Source organism: Otolemur garnettii, unplaced genomic scaffold (genome assembly GCF_000181295.1).
Source record: "Otolemur garnettii isolate 467f Iridium unplaced genomic scaffold, OtoGar3 scaffold00042, whole genome shotgun sequence".
Lineage (NCBI taxonomy): Eukaryota > Metazoa > Chordata > Mammalia > Primates > Galagidae > Otolemur > Otolemur garnettii.
The window spans coordinates 12,623,325-12,642,758 of record NW_003852437.1 but is presented as its reverse complement, the minus strand read 5'-3'; the positions used below and the strand labels follow the sequence as shown (position 1 = coordinate 12,642,758).

The following is a 19,434-nucleotide window of genomic DNA, read 5'->3' as shown; positions in this document are numbered from 1 at the left end:
TTGCATTTATGTAAAAAGCAGTATATCCAAGCCAACCGCTGGAAAGTAAGATGTACCAATTACCCTCCACCACCCCACAGTACACTTGAGTGCCGGTAGGATCCCGGGCAGTGTTTGCTCGTTGATCCCAGTTGATTGCTGGTTTCTTCCCTGGGATGCAAGCACATTTGAATCCTTCAGGCTCAAGAGGGTCACTCAAGGTCAGGAGACTCCAAACTGGGGCTGCAGGTCTCCAGACAAGAGGACCCACAAAAGCAGTTCTAACTTCTTGCTGTGCTCCTTTTGTTGCTGCTTGGACCATCCCTCACATCAGTGTGGCTCTGATGGCTGTGCCAGCTTTGGACCCACTGCTAGATTCTCACTGGAGTGTGGCTCTTCTTACTGGAGGTGGATGGGTTCTAAAGAATGTTTTCTGCTGTTGGTGGGATTTTAAATGGTGCCAGTTTGAATACCAACCACTGCCCTGTTAGATCCTTTTGCCAGTGTAAACCTGCCCCTAGCTCTCACCTTCCTGCATTTCTGAACTGTCAACAAGGGGATTGTTATTTACAAAGGTAATTACCTTGACTTGGAAAAATCTTTTATATAAGTAAAAATTTACATCAGTATGAACGGCACTTCTTCCTCACCTCGTCCCTCTGCATTGTCTGTAGGACATGTTCCTCCTGGATGCTTTCACCCTGTTAATTCTCCTTTTGTAGCTTATGGTTCTGAGAATCCCCCTGGCTGGAATGTCAACCCTATGAAGACCTGAGCCCTGGAGCCTTCTCCTGTGCCTGGAATATATAGCATACCCATAATTAGGTGAGGGAAGAAGGAATGAATGTATTTCTACTCAAATATTTTCATAGTTATTTTAGAGGGAAATTGGAAGATGATCCAGTATTTTGTGTTGGGCCCACAATATTTTATCTTGATTTTTGTTAAACTATACAATCTTGACTAATTTCTACACATCAATAATTTTGTTATTTACATCAATAAAAACACTTCTAATATTTCTATTAAAAATCTTAATTGTATTATGAAATGAAAAGATCTTGACAACTATATAAAAAGATAAATATGCACTAAAGAGAAAAAAAGATCAAAACATTGGCAGCAGTTATCTTTGGGTGACAGAACTATGGGTGAATTTTATTCTTCCTTATATTTTCTGTATTTTTCACATTTTATAAAGTGAATACGATTGCATTTAAATGATAGTTAAAATTATTTACTGGTGTATTCAGGGGACAAAAGAAAATGTCTAGAAATTTCTCTCTAAAACATTTCTCATGAATCAGAGAGGCTCAAATACTCTCATAAAAGAATTGTGTAAAATAACATTTGCGAGTCAAAACACAGTCCTGTAATGTTTTAAGCCAAGTTGCCCTTGAGATGATGGATCAGTAGAACTTCCCAAAGAGTCACGGTCAGGGGACAAAGCCAGTGGTGTGAAGCAACAGTGAAACCATAATAATGAAAAGGTCAAGACAAGACAAACCAGAAGCAAATGACACAAAACCATGTACTCTTATGGACGGCAGTGTCAGGGCGAGGAAGCGAGACTGCAGCCAAGTGGGCAGTCTGGTCTTCCTTTGTCCCTTACTTCACTCCAGCCTTCCACTGCCAACATTCTTCTCCCCAGCTGTCCTCTTAATAGTATCACCACTTCCTTTGGCAACAATCAATTGTATGCAAATTAAAAGACTACGTTTTATGACCATTTAAGAAGTTAGAAGTTCATTTCTACTACTATTTGTTAATGCTAAATTTATAATTAAAATTCTTAATTCTACCATGTCTATATACTATATGTGTGTGTATATACACAGATACAAAGCAGAACAGATGGTTTCTTGGTTTTGCTCCCCAACCCCAATTTATCTCCCCTACCTCATAACACCCTGAATTTCCGACCCTCCCACAACATGCTCTACACTCAACCACTGGCCATCCCAGGGAAAGAAAGAAAACTCAATCATAGTCAGTGATGAGATGCTTCTAGGACTTCTGGAAAAGACATGCTCTTCTAGCCTATTCTACTAGCCCTGGATAGAGGGTCTGAGGATATAAGTATAGAGTCACCATATTCCAAGAACCCGGCGATGCAGGGAAATTCTGTATGGAATCTGAGGATAAAACCAGCACTAGCAAGGGCAGAATGGAGTTAAGTCTTGCTGACATTGTGTGAGCTGCAAGATCCAGATCAACTCAAAGCTGTAGCAGCCTCCATTCTTCAGTTATGTCAGTCAAAAAATTTTCTTTGCTGTTTAAGTGATGTGAAGTTCATACAACTTCTGTTACAAGTATCTGTTAAACTCCTAACATATAAATACAATGTTTTCTTACTTCAGCAGGTTAACTCCGAAGTGACAACTACACAAATACATGGACGTATATTTACCTGGTGACCATTCACCAAGCAGCACATCTATGAGCTGTGCGCTTTACCATATGGATGTTATTCTTCAATAAGAAGAAGAAATGCTGTTGCATGCGGTAAGCAATCCATATACAAATCACACTTTTTTCGAATAAAAAAAGTTTGTCATGAACAGTCCACCAGATCAGAGTCCCAGATTTCGCTGAGGACAAAATCTACTTTTAAGCTCTTTGTGCCCAGGAGACAGCTCAACAAATACTTAACTCAAGCAAACCTTAAGTTTTGAAATTTAAAATAAAAAACTCTTACTCATAGAGGACTTAAAGTCTACAAGGTATGTAAGATAAAAGCCACAGTCAAAAAGTGAAGATGGAAAACCAAGTTTCATGATTAGAAATGGATGAGACTAAATCTCATCTGTTATTAGGATGAAAAGCAAGAATTCATGTGAAAGAGTCATGAAGCCTCAGGGGAAAAGGATCTCACAAAACTCCCAAATCATATTTAGTGGCAGTGGTAGAGAATCTCATAAAGATCTCAGGAAAAAAACACATTTTGCATGATGCTCAAACTAAGGCATTTTATTTGCTTGCTTTACAACTTAAATAATATCTTGGTCACCAAAGGAACAGCTTCCACTAATTCCAGATTAAGCTTTCACAAGTTTACCTAGAGGAGGGACATTCTTACACTCAACACAAAATACCTTCATTATAACCTTCAGCAGATCTTTTCTTAAAGTTAACTAAAAATGTGCTCAGGTCAAATAGCAACTACCTCAAAAATCTGATTTGCTTACTTTTCCTTAAAACATGTGCAGTATAGTTGAATCAAAAGAGAAAACTGCAAATATTTGGGGTTTGATTGGAAGTAGAGTTCATTTCGTGATAATTCAATATCTTCAATACTGATACTCCCCATAAATCTCAGGGAAGTGATTCCATCTACTAACACTTCAAAGAGAAAGCTAGTTTTTAAACGAAAGTACAATATTAGCCTTTGTTTACCAGTTGGCAACTTGAACTTTTTGCAGGAGTGCTTATTAACAGATAATTATAGCTTAAATCTTCTCTCTTATCTAAAAAAATATCAATTGCACATTGTTCCTTTGACTTAATAACTGGATCCTTCAACACAGAGGTAAGCTATTCCATTGCATTTGGGCACATAGTAGAAATTCTGACTCATCATTCTTTTATCTGTAAAGAAAAACAAAGATATTTGCCATAATTTAATCAATCACATTATAAGAACAGCAGCAAAAAAAGACAGTGAAATAATTATATCAAGAGGAAAACTTTCTTTTTCCTGCAACTTTCTTCCTTCTCTAGTCATGCTATTCTAAGATTTATTATAATCTCTCCATTTTTTCTATAAGAAATTCTGTATTATTTTCAGAATGCTTTTATTAAGAATGCCTTGATAGATCAAATGTGTTATTGGTGACAATGATATTAGCTAATATTTACCCACCGCTTTAGGTGTACCAACTACTAAACATTTCACAACAACTCTAGAAGACAGATTCTATTAACTTATTTTAATAAATTAACTAAAAAAGAAATGTATTTATGCTGCTGTAAGTCGTTTGATTCTGGACCTGTTCTCTTCACCTCCACCCTACAATGCCTTCCACATATATTTTACATAAATGATGTAGATAAAAATTCTTGGTACTTTGGAAACTTAAAATAAAGCCAGACACAGTGGTTCGTGCCTATAATCTCAGCACTTTGGGAGGCTGAGGCAGAAGGGTTGCTAGAGGCCAGGAGTTTGAAATAAGTCTAGGCCACAAAGCAAAACCTTATCTCTATAAAAATTTAAAAATTTAGCCAGGCGTGCAAAGAATAATGAAATAATGAAGTCTCCTTTAAAAATACAATGTTGTAAGGTTCATATCAAATGTGATGATGTTGAAGAAAACTTAAATTACCAAAATATTTTGGTTCCCTTATGGCTATTTTCACCCAAATTCAATTGCACTTTACATTATGTAACATTGTTATATCAATGGGACTTTTAAAATAAATCACTTCAAATGTGCTCAGAACCCACTGTTTAAAAACAAAAAGATTTAATGAGGGTTCTTCTATTTAACAAGATCACCACTCCCAATTCATCTGACTCCTAAAATCTGTGCCCTCATAATTTGGGCTGCAAACTTACAGACCCATTTTTCAACAAATGTCCTTTAATTTTGAACACTATCCCCATTGGAGAATATAGTTTATAAGTCTTGCTAGGAGAACTGAAACATTTTCTTCTCATCATTCTTTTAAATTTTTAACATAAACTTGAATTTCTTATTCTAATTCCATAACTGTGTTTCCTTTAAACATAAAATCTCCATACTCATCCTCAGAAGGTTAAAAAAAACCCATCCTAATCACAGATAATATAATTGGTTGCTTCAAGATACCTCAGTGACAACACCGGCAGCTATTGTGGAACCACCGTAACGCAGCATGAACCTGCCCAGCTCTTTGAAGTCTTTGTACAGCTCCAGAGCTATTGGCCGCTGCGTCTGTAGCTCTACCAATGCATTCTGGCCTTTAGTCAACAACCTATTAAGGAAAAAGAAAAAAGGAACAAACAGGTATGTGACAGAGATAAATAAATGTAACAACGACAACCAGAAAAATAAATATTTCACACTCAATTGACAAATCAACTTAGTCTTTCAAAAACCAATTTTTTTTAAATGAAAATATATGTCTTTGAATTTGGCGGGGGGTTGAAAGAAATGAGAGGAGTATTCTTAGATTTAAGAGATATTACGTAGTTCACACACACATTCGTATTGATCTGTCAAAGGTTAATCCAATTCCACTCCATGGTGACAATGATGGCCTCCGAGCCCTTACTGATCATGCTTTCCCTTTCATTTCCTCAAGAAATTGAGAGATTCAACTACCTAATAAAGAAAGTAATACTAAGGCTTAATCCTTCACAGAGGTGTTTGCACCTTAAAAGTGGAATACAATATCCTATGTCTTTCCTACTAGAGTTCTAATTTGTAGAATATGTGTTAGGAAATGATCTGTAAAGAAGCCAATCTCTTGGTACCAAGACTATTCTCAATCAAGCCCAATCGACCCTCCCTCCCCTTCTCTCTTTCTTTCTCAGGAACAACGCTTCCTTACCAGGGGTTTAGGACAACAATCATGTAAGATATTTTTCTAAATACCATATTTGTAGGAAATAAAGGGGGCTAGGGCATAGGCCACATTGCATATGTTTTCATACAAATAATAAACAATTCCTGTGTGTGAGTCCCACCCAGACTTACTGACAGAGGCAGAACCTAAAAGGGGACATTTTGGAAATGTTCTCTAATTTAATTTTGATGTACTCTTAAAGAAGAGAGCACAAAAATCATAACCTGTCTCCCTGAAAGATTAGTTCAGGGACAAACAAAGCCAAACGAATTTCTTTAATTTCAAATTAATGGGAGGGCACAAACAACCAGGTTACAATGTGTTTGCATTTGATAAGCAGAGTCCCTCTTGTTGTCTCAACAGATTTCTTGAAAAATATACCCAAATTTCCAAATATTGGCTTTGGATGATTCCATCCCAAATCCAATCCCTTAAGAAAGAAAGTATATGGTATAGCCATAACTTATGGCCAATTTATTTTCTAGACAGTTCATTTCCAATCTGCACAAAGCAATCAAGACTCTACGATGTATGATGTGCCTGAATGGAATGAAGGGGAAAGGCCAGATGGTGTTGTGCAAAGTAAGAGGCAAGCACAGAGCTACACATAAGGTGACAAGGAAAGCTAATGTGAGAACATAAACCCTAGCATCATGGAGCGAGGCTTTGCAGCAGGAGCAGAGAGGGAGAAACTCAGGATCAGATACGATGAGCCAATTTCAGATTGAAAATTCTCCAAATCAATTTTCTGCTTCAAATCACCTGGCTCCTACACACACAAAAATATAATTCACGTAAACCAACTAACTGGGTTAGAATCCTGCCTCTGCATGTGTGAGCTCTGTGTCACTGTGCTAGCTATTTCACACAACTGTTGAGAATATCAGTAATGTGAAAGCATTCACAGTACAGCCTCGGAAGCAGTGGCTCTCACGAAATGTTAGTCATATAGTTATAACACCCCTTTCAGCACATTATGGCAAACGCTCATGCTGGAAGCTTAAGACTCAGGTTAAAAATAGGGAACCACCTGTAAGAGAGGTAAGCAGCCCTCGCCTCCTAACTAACAGAAACAGCCCAGGTTTAGAGCAGTGTGAGAGTCTCTCTTCCGCTTGAAGCCAACCCCTTAACCCACTAAACACCTTTGGCCTCTTGTGCAGGTGCAGAAGATGAGGAACACCCAAGGACTGAAATGGGGGGATTTTGGGTGGGATTCCCCATAGAGTTGAAATGGAGGAAAACCCCAAAGCTGAAGCAGTCAAGCCAAACTGTGATTAGCTCTAAGCTGAATTAGGGTGAGAAATTGGTATTTCATAATATTCATCTCTAGTCTTTTGTATTTTGTTTTTATTTATAGTACTTAGCATCTTTGGAAGTACTGCCTCTGAAAAATCCCAAGTTTGTCTCAGCCAAAGGAGAGTTGTCCACACCCAGGATCTGAATATTAATTGTACCCATGGGGGACCAACATGATGGTGACCAGCTCAGCTTATAGCTCCAGGCGGATTTCAAGGAAAAAGAACAAATTCTTTACAGATGGGGGGGGGGGGAAGGGGAGAGCAGAGAGAGGGAAGGAGGGAGGGGGGGGGGGAGGGAAGATCCGAGAGAGGGAAGGAGGGGGGGAAGGGGGACAGGGGCTATAGAATATGGCATAGACCACCTTCTTAGCATAGGGAATGCTCTCATTAAGGCGGTTACAAGAAAGTTAAGAAAACGCATGTAACTGAAAATTGAAACCAGTGGCTATACAAAATTCAAATCCATCTTTTAAAATGTAAGACTAGTTTTTGAAATGCCCTTATTTTTATATCATTACCATGTGCTATCTAGAGCTTGATACATACATACACACATATATTTATTTACATTTATTTACAGTTCACATCCCCCACCACCATATAACCATACATAACAGAAATTACATCTAGGACTCATACCTAAATAGGAACTTAAATGCTTGTTTCTATGGGTTTTTTAAATCTAGTACTTGAGAAAATAATTTTTATAACAAGGAAAAATGGATTTCACTTACCACAAAGAGAAATACTATACAAATGAGTTAACCTGTAAAGAATTTGCTTAAATAGTTTGGTTTTGATTTCTGCATTAAAACACTCACTTAGGCTTTTTCTTTGTGACTTCACCCGTGCTTTTGTTTAAGACGCTAATCAATCGTTTAATAACGGCGGGTTCACTGACAGTTTGGTAGTGTAACAGCACCTAAAACAAAAAATTATAACACTAAAAAACTGCTTACCATGGCATCTCTGGCCTTAATCCTCTGGGCACTTGCACTGAATTATCTCCAACTCAGCACTACAGCTTGGAGTCTTTCAGGATCTCCAGTGGCTTCCTCTAGCTCCCAGCGCTCTAACCAGGTGGTACTTAGGGTTAAAGGTCATGAGAGGCAGTTCAAGTTTCTCCCCCACCACTTGCTATGTAAACTTTACTGAACTGTATAACCTTCCTATCAGCATTTTCCTCTGTAGAGATGGAGGATCAAAACATCTTTGGGTTGGTGTAAAAATTAAGTCAGAGAACGTATCGTTTAGAACAATTATTATTGCTACTGTTACTATTACATTCTTTTTATTATTATAAGGAGTAACAGGGAAGGAACCTGGGATTGAATCCCAATTCTTTCACTTTAATCTGTGCCTCAGTTTCCTCAGATGTAAAACAGGTAGGTTTTTACAGGGTTGGTGATGATAACAGGATCAGACACAGTGTCTGACATATTAGACGTTCAACAAGAAGTGACTTGTTTGATCATAAAAATGAGGAAAGGTGAATAATGTCACTTTCATTGTTAGATAATGAGAAAAAAATATCATATAGAGGTAAACAGAAAGAGAAAATAACATTTGGAAGCTCCACTGAGTGTTAAGCACTGTGTGCTAAGATTTACACGTACTACTCATCTAATTTATATGAGACTTTAGACAGGCTTTGAAGTCAGACAAACCTGGGTTCCAATCACCTCCTAGTTATGAGAACTCTGAGCAAATTTTTTTAACAATCCTCTAACCCCTTAAGTCCCCAGGCTCAGGTTTCTTATCACTAAAATTAGGAAATCATATAATGTTATTTTAAAGTGGTGCCTGGTACATGGTAAAAATTCAGTTAATCAAATTTTTAATCTTATAATATAGCTTTTATTGACCATGTTTTATATGTAGAGAACATTAATGCCAAAAAACTTAAGTAATTTAATGTGGCCAAGTTGCTAGGTGTCATCTTAATTTTAGGCTACAAATCCCAAACTCTCCCCACGTCAGCTTACTAAGTGGCCTATAGAAATCATATAAATGGAACCTTTCAATTTATAAAAGCAGCAACTAAGGCTTCTGAAAGGATGATTTTGTAAATGAACTAGCCAACAGATAAAGATAAACTATCACATAGAAAGTAAGAGAAATAAACTCAAAGCTAATTGCCTCTTTAAAGAAAAACTCATGGCACAACTGCCCTTTGTTTTGTTTTGATTAAGCACCTGGGGCTTAAACATTATCTCTAAGAGTTTGTGCTACAGTCTTGAAGAGTCCTAAGCTCCTGTTAGACCAGATTTCAAGGACCTCCGATAAGCCAGCCTCACAAAGAAAGGGGAAAAAAAAGAAGGAGGAGGAGGAGGAGAAGCAGCACAGACAGCAGTTTCACAGCCATTTTTGTCATGAATTGGCTGCAATCACTATTTTTCTCTCTCTTTGTCCCCAAATAAAGTCCAAATCCCCTACCCTCTCTGCATCAATACTGCTTCCTCATTCTCTCCCTTTCTTCCTTCCATGTCATGCCCTTCCCACCTTTGGGAAGTAAAACAAACTTTCTTTAAAACTATTCTCATCTTTAGGTGAGAAACTCTTTCCTTACCCTTGCCATGAGCACTTCATGAGCTCTCAACTCTAACAGCTTTAAAAGATCCCAATCCAAACCAAATCACACAGTAGGACTGACTATTCCCATTCAGATAATAAGCATCAAGCATACAGTATGTCTATAGTTTGGGTACAATGGAAATACCAAATCTCTCGGAAAGTGGCAAAGCTATCAAAGTTCCATTGGTCACTAAATACCATATTACACCCTTTGAGTGTAGAAACACTGGCACTTCTACTCCAGAATCTCCTAGCGAAAACAGTCTGCATACTCAGAAAACAGAAATGCTAGGAAGACTGTGGAGGCACAATATTGAACTTTGGGAACTTTCTAAACTAAATCATTCAAATTTTAAAAACCTCCATTAATCTGAAAAGGCAAAGTGGTTTTCTCTTTCAATGGCCCTTTTTTTTTGAGACAGAGCCTCAAGCTATCCCTCTGGGCAGAGTGCCATGGCATCACAGCTCACAGCAACCTCCAACTCTTGGGCTCAAGGGAGTCTACTGCCTCAGCCTCCCAAGCAGCTGGAACCACAGGTGCCCACCACAGCGCCCGGCTATTTTTTGGTTGCACCCGTCAATGTTGTTTTTTGGCGGCTGGGGCTGGACTCAAACCCACCACCCCAGGTGTATGTGGCTGGCGCCTCAGCCACTTGAGCCACAGGTGCCAAGCCTTTCAATGGGCCTTGATGGGTGTGAAGTGGAAGGATTCCAAAACCTGCTACAAAGCAGGGGAAAGTTAGGAAAAACATTTCTGTGTATGCGTGGACTTAGGTCTTAAACAGTACCAGTGTAATATAAATGTAAGTCTAAATATCTAAGAAACACCTCTTTTGTAACAAACTTGCTTCACGCAACTTGGATGTGAGTGAAGAACTAGAATTGTCTCGCCTGCCAAATTTAAAAGAGGCACATAAACCTATCCTTTGTGAGCTATGTGTGGATTCAAGGGTAAAATCAGGGTGGATGAAGGATACTGGTAGTATGGGTTAGGTTTTACTTGTCTATCTCCTCAGCATCTTACAAATAGCAACTCAAACAAAATACGTGTTGAACACGAGTGAAAAAAATATATATGCAAATAAGAGGGAAATGACTGAATACCATCATAACACTTTAATTTACATATTGAAAGCAATCTGAAGCACTGCTTCACGGAAGGTAGAAAAACAAAGCACTAGATTTCAGGGTAAAAATAATGAATAATGAGTCCAGGCTTAACTACTTATTATTTATATAGCCATAACCTCTTGAGGTCTCCAATTCCTCATCTGTAAATGGGAGTAAGACTAATACAGGTCTACAACCTCTTATCTGCAATTCCAGAATCCCTAAGACTAAAAAGCTCAAGTTTTTTCCTAAGTCTATTATAAAAAAATTTAAGCAGCAAAACCAGACTTCAAGTTAGGCAATTTACAATCCTTATGTATCTCACTTACCATTAATAACTTTTGGTACATAGCCATCAATATGTTTGATTACAGGGTGGTGTTCCCTTCTCTGTTAGGGGTTTTATAGAATATACATCCATCATTCACCTTTCTAAAATCCTAACATTTATATATTCTGAAACACACTGCCCTAAAGGATTTCAGGTAAAGATTTACACTCTATACTTCATGTGAGAATCAAATTATCTAGTGTTTTATAAACTATAATGGGTTACATAATCTGTTAGGTGGCAGAATATGTTATTTTCCTTAAACCTCTAGGTAATCTATATTTTTAAATACCAGCAAATACATGGTCAACTGATGTTCAACAAGGGTACCAAGACCATTCAATGGGGAAAAGACAGTACTTCCAACAGATGGTGCTGGGGAAACTGAATATCCACAGGCAAAAGAAGGAAGATGAAGCTTTACCTTATACCATATACCAAAACTGACTCAAATGGATGGAAGACCTAAACATACAACTAAAACTATAAGACTCGTAGAAGAAAACATAGGGCAAAACTTCATAACACTGAATTTAGCAAAAATTTCTTGGATATTACACCAAAAGGCCAGGCAATAAAGGAAAAAAATAAACTGGACTTCATCAAAATTAAAAACTTTGTATATCAAAGGACAATACTGAGAGAATAAAATGGCAGCCCAGAGAACAGGAGAAAGTGTTTGCAAATCATACCTGATAAGGGATTAATACTAAGAACTTATAAGAGCTATCACTCAACAACAAAAACAACCTAATTCAAACATGGGCAAAGGACTTAGAAAGATATTTCTCCGAAGAAGATACACAAATGGCCAAAAAGCACATTAAAAGATGCTCAACATCACTAACCATTAGAGAAACACAAATCAAAACTATGCCCCAACTAGTTTATCTGTTACTAACAACAATACAACACCTCTTCTCCCTCAACCCCCACCAAATTTGTTATCTAACAAATGTAGATGAGGAAGTGAAGAAAAGGAACACTGTATACTCACTGCTGGTGAGAATGTAAAACGGTGCAGCCCTTGTAGAAAATGGCTTAGCAGTTCCCCCCCAAAATTCAACACAGAATCACCATATGATCCAACAATTCCATTCCTAGACATACGCCCAAAAGAATTAAAAGTAGGGACCCAATAGATACTTATATACTCAATGTTTCTTGTAACATTATTCACAGTAGCCAAAATGCAGAAACAAGCCAAATGTCTATTAACAGATAAATGGATAAACAAAAGTGGTATATACACACACAACGCAATGTTACTCAGCCTCACAAAGGGATGAAATTCCGATACATGCTACAACATGGATAAACCATGAAAGCATTATGCTAAGTTAAATAAGCCAGACAGAAGAGGCAAATGTTGTATAGGCCCACTTATATGAGGGACCTGGAATAGGCAAATTCATAGAGAAGGTAAGTAGAATACGGTTGCCAGAGGATAGAAGAAGGGAATATGGAGAAGTTATTGTTTCAGATATGAGTTCAGATTCTCAGTTTGGGAGGATGAAAAGTTCTGAAGATGGACAGTGGTGATAGATGCATAAAATGATAGAAATACTTAGTACCACTGACCTGTACATCTAAAACTTTTTTAAAAGGTAAATTTTATATTACGTATATCTCATCACAAAAACAATGAAATATAAATTTGGTCAAAGTCTAATCCACTTTCCTATTATTTCCTCTTAAAAAATTAGAGTTTACCATATAAACTAAAGGAAATTTAAACATATGTATGTTGTATTAAAAAATTAATACCTAAATAGTGAAAGTTTAATTGCTTAGGCAGCCTTCTCTTGGTTAAAAAAATTTTTTTTGACGTTTTCTTCCCATAGAGAATGAGTTCACTGAAAAAATATGACCATTTTTTTCTGAAACAAATTTCATCCTGGTATTTGTGAATTTATACACACAGGCAGAGGCTGACTGTGGTGGTTCATGCCTACAATCCTAGCACTTTGAGAGGCCGAGGCAGGAGGATTGCTTTAGCTCAGGAGTTCAAGGTCAGCCTGAACAAGACCTAGTCTCTGTAAAAAAAAACAAAAACAGAAAATTTAGCCAGGCGTGGTGGCATGTGCCTGTAGTCTCAGCTTGACTTCAGTAGACTGAGGCAGAAGGATCACTTGAGCCCAAGAATTTGAGGTTGCAGTGAACTACAAAGACGCCACTGCACTCTAGCGGAATGACAGAGCCAGACTCTGTCTCCAAAAAAAAAAAAAGAAAAGAAAAAATAGTCAGGTAGAATCTCATAAAGCAACACTGAAAAAACTTTCAATTCGTGCTTATTTTTTTTAAGAAACTAGAGTAGACAGGAAGACAGTATTACTATTCAAAGTAACTACTGACCTCTTGACCTCTCTACCTCCCCATTGGCAAAGATTACTACTGCATGAGTAAAAACATGCAGGAACCAACCTCTCCACCTTCTCCCCATAGGACATACTACTTTCTATGAATGAGTTCCATTTGCTCGTAATAATTAGATTGTAGTTACTGTCCAAACGATACATACATCCTGAATACTGAAATATTTTTAGCTATCACAATTTTCTTGGAAAGATGCTTTTACTGTTTTCTTAGGGTACAGAAAAAAATGGAATATAATTATAAAAGCAAGGTACCTAAACAGTATCTTACAAATACAATTTTTATTGTATTTTGTCAAATTTGCATAGAAATAAAGAATTATAAGCAAACTACATGGTTATCTCAAATATAAATGAACTAAATAAACTTATTCCCGAACTCTAAAGCACTAACATTAAAAAGTTTAAAGGTCATTACTATTACTGTCTTATTTTTATAGTATGGTCCTAAATTTATATTAAAATATTAGACATAAAACAAGGAATCCAGGCTATTCATAAGCAACACTTTTCCTAAAGAAACAACGCACCCACTTTCCATAAAATGTGTATGTTCAATGATGCCAATCAACAATGACCTGCAAACCAACCTAACAGCAGGCAGCTTCAGCACATATGACATGTCAAGGACACACAAATATACTGAATAAATATCAACATGTGTACATACTGTGTTGATAAAATGTGCACAAAAAAATGTAGAGTAGGTATTTATGGATTATACAAGTATATGACATTTTTTATCTTCTGTGTTTCCCAAAATTTTCTAAAACAATCTTATACTTTTACAATAAGAATTACAAATAAGTATATCAAACAAAACAAAAAACCCAGAAAGATCCAATCTAAAAAGATTAGTCAGATAAACTTCAGAACACAGTGGAGACATTTCTATCATTTTCCCTGGGTTTTACTGTTTTTTAATGCACTCCCCTTGTATCCTACTGATTATGAAATATCTTCTCAAGGCCTCTCTGAAAAAGTTCTCAGGTGCAAGGATCAAAATAGAAAACAAAATAAAAATAATTTTCAAATTCTATGTTTTTCTGGATATAGGAGTAAGATGTTCATTGAAAAGAAACATACATCATCACTTGTAAAGAAAGTCATTACTTTTTAGAACAAAGTCACTTAGAATTTATAAACATAAGAACAATAAAACATTCTGAAACTTACAGGAAATCCTTTAGTGATAGGAATTTCAATATTAAAGATGAGGATTCGGGCTCTGAAACGAGTGCAAGCTTTTATGGGTTCTTTGGGACCACAAAATACACAGCCAACACTGTAACAAAGGAAAAAAAAAACAAGAGACTACTCTGTAAGTAAATAAAGGCAGGCTTTTTTTTTCTCTTAAAACAAAAATATTTATTAATGCTTTAAAAAAAAACAAGAGAAAAGAGAGTTTGGAGATAAATATTTTTACATCAAAGAGCAGTATCTCTAAAACAATTTATAAAGAAAGTAAAACAATTAAGCAAATTAGGGACTTTTAAAAAATAGTCCCTTCTGGGTTGAAACATGGCTTCAAACCATTATTAACCTTACGTTATTTTCATACACACTACAGTTTTCACTCAAAGAATATGCCAAGTGCTCATGCTGACATACGTTAATTCCACTTTTAAGTAGATTTTGCTTAAACCTTCACAACTATCTATTTTTGGTCAAATGAGATTCAAAATTGAACCAGTAGATTGCAGAATGTGTGTGTTTTGAGGTCCTATACCCAAAATGATAGTTATTTAAACTTATTTTCTCACTCACTTGATTTTGATGATATCCATCCCAACCAAAGTAAGACTAACATGATCGCCCGCGGCCGCCCAATCAACAGGTTCATCGTGCAGTGTGATTCCTGGAAATGAGTAAGAACCAAAGACTACAGTGAAAACACCTCAATATCAAACCATAACAAGCAAGCGAATAGGGCTGATTTGTGCTTCCTCAGTCACTACTCATCATTTTCAATATGAATGGATTGATAGTGAGAAGTGTAACTGTGAGCGTTGAGGAAAACACACTTCCTCCAGACTTGACTCTTCTAGAACACTACCCTAAACATAAAGCGACTTATATTAACATTTTCCCATAAAAGGCTGGCTTCTGATTATTAATCAAAATTTCTAAACTCACTTATATAACAGGTGTATAAAAGAGATCAAATTATTCATAATGACATTAAAGATGAGATTGGGGAAGTTGCCTACTAGTATTTAACTCTCTCGAGCTTTACATTTAATTAGACAACCACCTAAACGAGTAATATTTGTTCTCCAAGTAATCCAGGAGACAAGAAGTATGCTCAGTTACAACTTCAGCTGGTCTCTCAGAAGTCCTCTTAACTATTTCCGGCTCGAAAAGAACGTCTTCCCAAAGAGACATCTACATAATGATGACTGGTTATATGAAAAGAAAAAGATTAAGGAAATAAGTGATAAGAAAATTTGATATGTTGCTATATACTTGGAACTATTCACCTAGATAGTCCTGAAGGTAGTCCTTAGGAGCAGTTCCCACAGGCAGTATTCCGCTACCATATTCAAAGACTTGTAAAAGGGATGCCATATTTTCTGATTTCATGGGACAAATTTATGGATTAAGTCCCTTTTCATAGAAACTTGGGCCGTCTGATGAAGAACATGTAGGTTAGGTCAACCACTGTGGTATAGTTCCACAGTGTTGACATATTTTTAAAAAATTATAATTCAATCATATCTTTCTGAAAATATTCATTTTTCTATACAGCAGAAACAGTTTCTGTTTTTTAGGGAGTTTATGGAGAGCTTCAGAGCTCTCTTATATTTTTATGCAAAATCTTATGCAAGTGCATATCTGCATTAAGCTGAGAAGAGAAAATATAACTTACAAGTGTCAAAGGGATTCTTGACTCCCCAAATATCAATTATGGTGTTAAAAGAGTGTGTGTTAAATATCAACTAATTAAATTTAATTTTTAAATGTAAATTAAAAAATGACTATATCTCATTTTTGCTAAAAAATATGAATTTGAAAACAGGAGCCAGATACTTAACACAACAGAGATACTTTAGGCTTCAGAATTTAAAGAGTTTTCATATTACAAGTTAACAATATAAAATTTTCCAAACGTAAGTATATTATCTGGTTCTTCCTTCTACCCAATCATGTTATACATTCCCATATATTATATTTATCTTCCTAAGATCTTTTCTTACTGGATAAACATTATAAAAGACTCTTTTAAAATATTCTATGGGTTTGACATATTAATAAAATAGAAACGTAATTTAGAATTTCTATGTGTTGAAGTAGATTCAGCCAGAGGAGCACCTTCAGTGTTCAGATAAACAATCAAATAAACCAAGCAAAAGCAACAGGGTCAGAAATTGAGTGCTGAGAACCTCTCAATTAAGTTAGAAGCCTGGCTCTAAATGAGTATGGTATTTCCTTCCTGATGATTCTGATAAGACTTCTCTTCTAAGAACCACTGATGAAAGATAATGCTGGGAGTTTCTTTGTGGAAGGAATAGAAAAGAGAAAGGTAAAGAATGTGAGACTTTCACAGGTGACAGAGTAAGGATTTTAGAGGTTGCAAGGAAGCCAATCTTAAGGTCTGTAATCATTTTATGACCATGGTTTTTATGGCTTTTGATTATAAAAAAATTCTTATGCTCAAAAAAGCTCATTAATACACAAAGAAATTAATATTTCAAAAGTATTAGAGGCCTTGATCACTTCAAAAAACAAAAGCAGAGAGCTATACCTGAAAACAGCAGATCTTTGGAAAATGACACTACTGTTTTTTTCTGGGGGGAGACAGGATCTTGTCCTGTTGTCCAGGCTGGAGTGTAGTGGCCAGATCAGAGCTCACTGCAGCCTCAAACACTTGGGGTCAACGAATCCTCCTATCTCAGAACTATAGGCGTATTCTACCATACCCAACTAATTTTTTATTATTCTTTTGCAGAAACAAGGTCCTCCTATATTCCCCAAGCTGGTTCTAAACCCTTAGCCTCAAACAGTCCTCTTATTTTGGCCTCCCAATGTGCTGGGATCACAGGTGTTGAGTCACTGCTGCACAGCCCCTATTTTTAAAGTGCTTGTTATTTTTATCTAAACAGAAATTTCATGATCCTTAGGCAGGCAGAAAGAAAAAGATCAAATGAAAATAACTTCAGTCTTTCTTCCTTTATTCATCTTTAAACTATGTTACCTAAGAAGACACTCATTAATTTCTTGTAATTTTGAAGAAATCTGCTTGTAAAGTAAGCAAATTAATTCAAACGGAAATGCACATCCACACTTGATCATAGCCAAAAGGGAAAGACACAATACAACAAATGGATATCCAAATTTATAATCTAGTTGGGCACAGATCTAGGGATAAACTATAAATTAAGAGTAACAAAGGTAAAAATACTGAAATGTTCACACCTGTCGTCCTAGTGCTATGGGAAGCCAAGGCAGAAGAATCAGTTAAGGCCAGGAGTTTAAGAGTGGCCTACGCAATATAGCCAGACTCTATATAAATCAGGCATCCTCAAACTACGGCCTGCAGGCCACATGCAGTCCACCTAGGACATTTATCCGGTCCATCGGGTGTTTTTACTGCCACTGCCTGTCCTGCTTAGCAGCTGACTAGTCTCGGGGCTCGCAGTGCAGCCCTCCAACAGTCTGAGGGACAATGAACTGGCCCCCTGTTTAAAAAGTTTGAGGACCCCTGATATAAGTAGAAAGATTAGCTGAGTGTGGGGGCACATGCCTCTAGTCCCACTTACTCAGAAGACTAAGGCAGAGGGTTGTGTTTGAACCTTGGAGTCTGAGGTTGCCATGAGCTGTGATGACACCACTGCACTCTTGCTTGGGCAAGAGAGACCAACCTTGTCTCCAAAAAAAAAAAAGAAAAAAAAGAATTCCTTTCTATTTCTAATAGGTTATACTTCGGTGTAAAATTGTTATAAATAACATTACTTTTTAGTATAAAACATCTGTTCAATTTTACTTTGAAGTGAGTGAGAGGTTTAGTTAGAAGTCATATGAAGTTAAATATAAACTTTAAATCAGAATGTTAAAAATAATAACATGCACAAATACAGGTAACATATAGCATGCATACATATAGGTGAATGATTAGAAGACAGAAATAATTAACAGCTATCATGAGGAAAGACCACATTAGAATCTTTGTGCAGAAGCAGTGACTGGCAATTTCAACTGCTTCTATTTCTCTTTTCAACATTGGGTTTTTCTGCATTTGTATCTTTCTTACTTAGCCCTTTCTATAAAATCCATATATATTTTTGGCATAAACATGATCAAAGCTGTTAACATATTCTGAAATACACATTTCAAAACAACAGATTGTAGCAGGCTGCTTTGCCACTTTCTACTGTCAGGCTGGGATTAGATTTCATTTCTGCTACAGAATCTGATTTTAAATATATCTGTGAAGTATCTGGTTAAATCCTAACCAGACTTCTTGAATCCATGTCAAAAAAAGAATGCTACCAGAGCTTGAATATTATTTGTACATATATATACCCACACACAGTCACAACAGAAAAAAATCGTTTAATGTTTTGACATTTTAATCTTCAACAGTTGGTATCATTTTGACAAGTCAGTTACAATTTCAGTAAGAGATTACTCTGGAGTTATAACTAAACTACTTGAAAAAAATCTGCTGTCTCAACTTAAGGCTCGTTTGGCAAAAGAATTTTGCAGACAAATACCTTTTGCAGTACAAGTTTCATTAGGAGGCATTGCTAGTAGTCGGTCACCAGTTTGAATATAACCAGCTTCAATTTTACCAGATACACAAAATCCAGATCCTTGATCTGCAAAATAAGCCAAAATCTTATGATTCATATAGCAAAGTTATCTAATGATTGACACTATTAATTATATTTAGTTCCCATGTAGTTATATTAAACCAATAGTTCAGTGGACATTATTAAGTAATGATCTTTTCAGAATTAACATATCTACTAAATATGACATACCACACTTTTACTTGCAAATAAAAATATTCATGTAACAAAAAATAGAGACTCATTCTTTGCTCAGTTATTTATTGAGAAATAATAAGTATTAGAGTACCAGGTACTATGCTAAACTCTGAGGATAAAGAAATGAAAATATAATTCCCTACCCATGTGGATTTTACACTAATGAAAAGACAGATGAAAATAATTACATTGCCCTGATACAAATGCTATTTAAAATATACAAAAGAAAC

The 19,434-nt window shown here is 36.3% G+C and overlaps 1 protein-coding gene across 2 annotated transcripts in view; it reads right to left on the bottom strand.

Annotated features, from left to right (window-relative positions):
* Positions 1-2,927: 2,927 nt before the first annotated feature.
* HBS1L (HBS1 like translational GTPase) overlaps positions 2,928-19,434 on the bottom strand; it is a 92,082-nt gene continuing 75,575 nt past the window's right edge. The window contains exons 13-18 of one of the 2 annotated variants that reach the window (XM_003790305.3): positions 18,929-19,033; positions 14,982-15,072; positions 14,391-14,499; positions 7,646-7,746; positions 4,788-4,932; positions 2,928-3,567 (exon numbers count right to left, since the gene is read on the bottom strand). In XM_003790305.3, the coding sequence (XP_003790353.1) occupies positions 3,556-3,567; positions 4,788-4,932; positions 7,646-7,746; positions 14,391-14,499; positions 14,982-15,072; positions 18,929-19,033 (563 nt within the window). In that variant the 3' untranslated portion in view covers positions 2,928-3,555. The remainder of the gene's footprint in view (positions 3,568-4,787; positions 4,933-7,645; positions 7,747-14,390; positions 14,500-14,981; positions 15,073-18,928; positions 19,034-19,434) is intronic. The other variant, XM_023513489.1, reaches the window with a different exon arrangement.